General features: G+C 30.7%; 1 protein-coding gene across 1 annotated transcript in view; it reads left to right on the top strand.

Annotated features, from left to right (window-relative positions):
• The window catches only part of LOC127872640 (adenylosuccinate synthetase-like), a 71386-nt gene extending 64867 nt beyond the window's left edge, over window positions 1-6519 (top strand). The window contains exon 13 of the mRNA XM_052415970.1: window positions 6479-6519. Coding sequence (XP_052271930.1) covers window positions 6479-6519 — 41 coding nt within the window. The remainder of the gene's footprint in view (window positions 1-6478) is intronic.
• The last annotated feature ends 916 nt before the right edge of the window (window positions 6520-7435 follow it).

Genomic DNA, 7435 nt, shown 5'->3' on the forward strand with positions numbered 1-7435 from the left:
TACGATGTTTAATGCATAAGTGACACACATGCCAATGTTTCGCATAATAATAAATGTATCAGCTATACGTGATTTGACTGGCGTGCGAAAATGCTTTTAACGTTTAAACCTTAAAATACGATGCTTTTCTCGTAAGTTACATTCCTGAACATTTTAGTTGATGTTGTTGTCATTTGGAAACAACAATGATGTATTTAATTTCACAAAAGTGAACAAACGCTTCGGTGTTATGTACTCTTAAGCCGTTCCTGTATAATATGTGTACGTGTTTAATGCCCTAGTGTGTTGTACCATGGGGTGTGTTACATAATGTTTTAATCAAATACCATGACAGTTGTTTACTGATGTAATTGTATGAACATGTTCCCAATTTTTAAATCTAGGATAGCAGGAAATGAAACTTATTCTTCGCGTATGATTTGCATCTCTGTTTTATAATAAATCGTAATTATGTAATAAACATGCAATAATTATAGAAATAAATGTAGAAATGTCAAAATAAATAATACTTGTTTATGCGATTCACATAAGGGGGGGGGGGATACGAGCCTTTTAATGTTTTTCAAACCACACAGTTAGTTTAATGCAACACACTAAATATGAACATGTAAAGACACAAAAAACTCTGTGTTAAATTCAAATTAAACAGAAAACACGCAATATTTAATTATGCTAAATTTTACTACACGTATTCATCAAAAGTTTACTGTTTTCCTGAGCAATGAAATTGAAGCTTTTTTAGGCACGATGGTATGACCAAAATATAAGTATCGCTAAATTCTCTTATTTTTTACGATACTTACCGGCATAACATCACACATTAATAATTACAGAATATCGTCGGGAAGAAGCTGTTGCTTGAGCTATACAATGTCATGTCAATAGCTTGGTTATAAACACTAAATATATATTAAATTTATAATAAATTAGTGCATTGGAAACCGTTTAGTGTACTCGCGCACCGGCCTAAACCCACGCTGCCATGGTAGTGATCCGCCTAAGTATCGTTCCTAAAATAAAGGAACATGCTTGTTTCTGACAATTTAAAATGGTACTGATATTTTAAATCGACATTTTATACTTCACGTGTTTAAGTTCGAAATAATGAATAACACATGAACGTTTGAGAACATAAACATGTATAATAAATCGTATATACTTATGCTTAAAGAATATCAGAATGCAAATTGGAGTATAATATATTTTTGAAAAGAAATGGAATATGTATCATGCTTTTGTTTGTTGAGTCAATAAATGAATAAAATTAGTCTACGGTAACAGTTAACGAAAACAGAACAGTTGTAACAGTTGTTAATACTACCATTATAGCTAGCAGTTTATGCTAAGCATAGGGTTGAACGAGCTCGTAAAAAAACGAATAAAGATATTTGGAGCAATATATATGTATAGCCGAGGTTTGGAATTTCTTTCATGATACCAGAATGAAACTACAGTAGTTCATCGTTAAGCTTTTGCTTATTGTGCATATTATTTAGCAAACATGTACATATGCTGTCCCAGGTTAATTATGTTCATTTATACAAAAAATGTAATGTTTTCCTGGACAATGGTTTACCTTTATTTCATATCGTAATACATTGTGTTTCAGACTCTAGATCGGTTGTGCGAATTGCATGCACATAAGAGTAACGACAAGTGTGCAGGAAAAAAAATCACGTTTGAGGCAACTGTCACTCAATATTGTAATTATATGGTTTAAAATACATATACGCCTAATTACGAAAGTATAATCTTACTATTACTTACATATTACGGACAATCGATAAGTATGATAGATTTTAGGAAATGTATTCCGTTTATGTCGTTATGTAACTTTTGTCTCCTGAAGTAAAATTTGCTAGTAAGAATGCATACCGATGCATTAAATCGATAAGTCATAAACTACATTCATTATTATATACCATGTGGGAGAGCAAACATGTTTTTATAGAATAAGTTTTATATAATTTACCTATTGTTTTATATGTCTTAAGTATAACAATTAAGTTTACCATTTAATACTTTTTTTAATAGTTTCATCTGTATGATACATTCTTTGTCGCAACAGTAAATGTGCTTTCAAATATTGTTATCAAAGAGACATGTCACTTGGCCAAAGACTCCCATAACGACAACACAGATGTCATAGGAACGATTACACTATGATAAACAAAAAACAACAACTTTAAAATGAGTAAAGCGACTGTGATTCTTAGTTTTACCAAAAACGGATCAATTCACATTGACCATAACTGACATCAACGACTTGTAATAGCATTTGTGTAAAATTAAGAAATACAAAACTATTCTGTAAACGACAGTACATTCAGATTGTTTCACAGTTTATGGATGAGATTTACGAACATGTAAGGACGGCTCACGTATAGAAGTGGTTGTTTACCAATGATGACTTGAACAACAATAACTGTTGTGGTATCTGGTTGCTCTTCTGATGTTTTGACACGTGCTTTTGTGAACATAATTTGACTGCTCTTACCAAAGATGCACAGCCATGATAATGAGGTAACCAGATGAAGTTTACTGTTTCATAGGTCTTCCTTTATAATTTTATCCTTAACAACTCAAACTCGCAATCCATTGACCGCATATTTTCATCCGCAAATAAATAGTACATAATATGCTTTTATCTTGTATATAGTAATTCCGATATTCAAAATTAATCGACACTAGTGATTTGAAGATAATATATATTGCATCAGCATTGGTGACAGATAAGTGTGCTATATCCGTTGCTCTATGATAAATTGAACTTAGATATACGTATTTGAACTTACGTGATTTGTATTATTATTTGTAAATGACAAAACTGTTAAATTTATTTTAACAAAACAGTCTTGATTTGTATAATTAGTTGTAAATGACAACTACTTTTAAAGTATCTATAACGCTCAAAATCAACGAAAATTTTGTAAAGTATTTCGTAAAAAATGTTAACACCTAAACAATCAGGTTTCCTTATAGCAATAGCCACAATTTCAAAGCTAGATGTAGTATGATTACATAGATTGTTGTAGATACAAAATGCACGTTTTTATTTATTTGTGACCACAATAAATTCCATGTTAATTTCCTGCGTATATATCTATTGATACGACACACGGACACTAAAATGGTTCTATGTTAAAACCATAATAAAAACGAGCATTTTGTATCCACAAACATCTATTTTACCAGACCAAATCTGCCGTTAAAATTTCGACAATGGCCATAAGGAACAATGATTTTTAAATGTTTAGCTTTATTTTACGAAATATTGTACGAAATTTTCGTTGATTTTGAGTAGTAATGTTACTTTATAATTACTTTAACAAAACAGTCCATCCGTTCGTCCGTCCGTCTGTCCGTCTGTATGTTCAAATTCTAATTGGGATGTACATATACATCTAATCTATGTTATTAAGCTTTTTTTGTACCACACTTTATTCCTTTTTAATTTCGTGCAACGATATGTATTCGTACGACAAACGACCACTACCTCTGTACATGTATATGTGTTGAATATATTGCCTCACAAAGAAAAAAAAGCAGATTGTTTCTTGTGAAATCTATATTTCCAAACCACATCTAGCGTTGAAATTTTGGCATTGCCATAAGGAATTTAACTTTTGTATGTGTTAACTTTAATATTGTACGAAATATTCGTTGAATTTGAGTAATTATGGGCTTGACATGTCGACAATTAATACCCCTTTGATAACACCTAATAACTCTTTTGAATATTTCACTCAATGTAAATATATCGTTTACATATTGCTTAACTATATTGAACACATCACGAACATTCCTATTGATTTGGTTAAAATTAATAAAAATGTATTGTTTAGACGAACAAAGCTTTATTATATCATACAGACCGCATATTAATGCAAAAGACTGAAAACAAAACGAGTCTGTTGATACCCGGTTGAAACAATTCTGTTGACATCTCTTAATATGTATAAAAAAAACGGTTGATCGGTTCAAAATGAACAGAAACGTTGCATGTCCACAAAGTAAAATATAACTAGCTGGTGGTGTAAAAAGTAATAACCGGCCCAAGCTAAACAAATGCATGTTGTTAAATGAATATTGGTTTAAGCCATTCATGTAATTAACATACGATGGCGTACTTACTGTTTTAATGTAGTAAACATCGAATTGCAGCTCATTTTAAACGCAAACTATTTTAAAAACTTCCACATTAAACAAATACATTCAAATAACATTTAGTTATTGGAGATACATTTATGATATCTATCGTTATCATTCTCAAAGTTTATTATAATTTTTAAAATATTAAGCAAACATGTTCCTAAAATATAATTATCGTCGACCATAAATATCAGAGATGAAGTAGAAAATCCGCTCAAATTGATACATGCCACATTAAATTATACTTAGTTCAAGACACAGAATACGTTTTTGACAAAACGGACCCTTCTTTATTTCAAGGCAACTTCATAAATGCAGATTTAAACATCAATATTATTCATTTTACCCCTATGCAGATCCTATGAAAACAAAGTTTTTTTTAAATATTTTAACTTGTCAATTAAAATGGAATAAATGTTGATTACATGTTTTTTGAAAAATATCAATAGAAGATAAAATCAAGAAAATCCGACACCCTTTTTTAACATTGTTTATGTAAAACATAAAGTCTATTTCTTATGCAACTTCCTACAATAAACAAAATGAAATAGCACGTAAAATAAATGAAGGCAAATGAGCTTCAATAACAACTTTGTGGACTTGAATTGACCTTTAAACTTGAATGACCATTTATACTACTACTTTTTATATTTTCATCCTGAAAAGTATATAGAAATCATATTTTACATTGAAAATTAAGACGACAATTTATTATTTAAAAAAAACTTGAAGACAATAGAATCGTAATTAAAGATTAAACACCCTCGCTCCATTACTTTGCACGTTTAAACGAAAAGGGGAAAATTAAGCACAAACACAGTTTAATAGAGTTGAAGTGAGGTTAATAGTTCCATTCTATTTAAGTAATTGCATGTTGGAGGGAGACATTTTTCTGAAAAAACAACAATTATATTGAATAATACATTCCGCTAAATTGTATCGTTTGAACTTTTGTCTGGTCAGCTGCATAAATACACTTGGAGACTTTTCTAACGCATCACTTACTCATATCATTATAGCTCCCTTATTTTTGAACGGCTTGTGTTGAATTTTGGACCAAGAATAATTCAACACATATATGATAATACCTGAAAAATTAATTGAAATTGAAAAACAACAAAACATAAAACTTAACAAATAAAAAATGTCACTTTAAAAGACAAATTCGCAAACTCGTACAACGTTAAATAATAACAATGTGAAAAGTAAAACGCATCTACTTACACGTCTTTATAACTGACCGGCTTGCAACATGCCGATTGAGCCGTTTCGCTCCTGAATATTCATACGAGTCATACTGTTTTTCTTTAATTTATGTTATGTTTTTCGTGTGTAAAAAATTACCTCGAATTATGAAAATGGAATTAAATTTGAATAACATGTATATCGTCTTTTACTTCATTTGGTGATTTTTCTAACGCAACACTTTGAAACTCACATATCTCAGCAGTGAGTAAATATTTTTATTTAAAATTGCACATGTGATCATTCGACTACAATATGTGCAAACTAACGATAAAATCATTCATCCGTGACGATCGGACGCTTTAGCAAGTGGGAAAGGTTGCCTGTAAAATGCAAAGTGCGCAATTGCACTCCTGAATATTCATACGATCTATATTGTTTTGTAAATTAATTTTATCTGTTCCTTGTGTAAGAACCCATCAAAAATAATTAAATTGAATGAACCTAGAATTAAATCGCGTTTCAACATTTCCACGAGCACATGGAATTACACCAACCACGCGTGCTAAAGCGTCCAATCGTCACGGATGAATGATTTTATCGTGAGCTTGTATATAATGTAGTAAACTGATCGTATGTAAAATTTGATATCGATATTTTACTCATAACTGACATATTCAAGTTTGAAAATTGATGCGTTAGAAAAGTACCCAAGTGTATATTTAGCGTTCAATTAAAACAACACATGAAAAATAACATTCATAATGTCGACTGTGGCCAACGGAACTTAAGTTTTAATATTTACTAATTTTTGAAATGTACAGTGTCTTAAAACATATTACATCTCAGTACATACTTTCTTTTAGCAAATGCAGTAGTCTTAAAGAAGTGGGTGTATAGCCTATAAATAAAAATCAAGAGCTATGTCCTTTCTACCGCACTGTTGTTATATATGCGTAAAAAATCACTAAATTTAACAGAACAATTCAATTATTTAACTAATTTATAATAGTTAAACTTGTTGTATGACTTCCGGTGTCAATCAGAAAAATGTTATAAATAAAAACTACTGAAACACGTTATACTTTCTACCCACTGCATCAAAGACCAAAGTCTGAGTAATGATGTGTTCATTTTGCAGTGAGCGGCAAGTACATTCTAGATGTTAAGAGAGGCGTGTAAGAGGTACATAACAAGTACATGAACAAACATGTGTTTAGTCCGAAACTGCGTGACACGTTAAACTCGGGAGCGTTGTTCCCTTTATTGTTTTATCTCGTCTATAATGTGATATCTCCACGAGGTAGGCGTGATTCAAATAAAATTGAGTATTTGCAATCAAAATAGCATGTCATTACCGTATTTCAATTTCATTGAAAATAACTACAGTTCAATTAACTTCAGCAGGATGGAAACTGCATGTGAACCTGACACCAGTTGATTGATAAATAACTGACAGAACAACACAAAAGCTAAGAGCTTTATGATGGTAGTATTTTTAACAGTATTTTAATACACCGGCAAAACATGTATTTGCTATATCATAACTGGAAAATCATACATGAAGCATTTGTAAATGAAATGTTTATTATATGTCTACAACAAGATACAATTAAAACTGTGTTTGTCTAGAAGCAGTTATCATCAGATAAACGCAATCATCAGTATATGACAATTGCTATTATATTGTAACTAAATTTGTTTTATTGTTTTCGTTAAATAGACGTTATCAGGCCCGCGCATAAAAAGTTTAAATTGAAAATGACTGCATACCTATATTTTATTTTATTGATATATCTATGTCCATACGTTGTGCTAGTCGCATATCTTTTCTTCCATCAAACACTTCAAAGTAAAAATACAATAACATCATTTATTATACAAATTATATATGGTGGGTGGGGTTTTGAAGGGAATCAGTATCAAGTCTAGCATTGACTTCAGTCTATTGAGCACAGTACATATGATACATTTATTTACCATTTGGAAAATGTAGATGTCTATTGATTATGAACAAATTCGTGTTGGACGTGCAAATGATGCCACACTTTGTTTGTTTATAGTTGAATACTTTAACAGTTTTTTGTGTGCGGAAGTT

Source organism: Dreissena polymorpha, chromosome 3, assembly GCF_020536995.1.
Source record: "Dreissena polymorpha isolate Duluth1 chromosome 3, UMN_Dpol_1.0, whole genome shotgun sequence".
NCBI classification, from domain to species: domain Eukaryota; kingdom Metazoa; phylum Mollusca; class Bivalvia; order Myida; family Dreissenidae; genus Dreissena; species Dreissena polymorpha.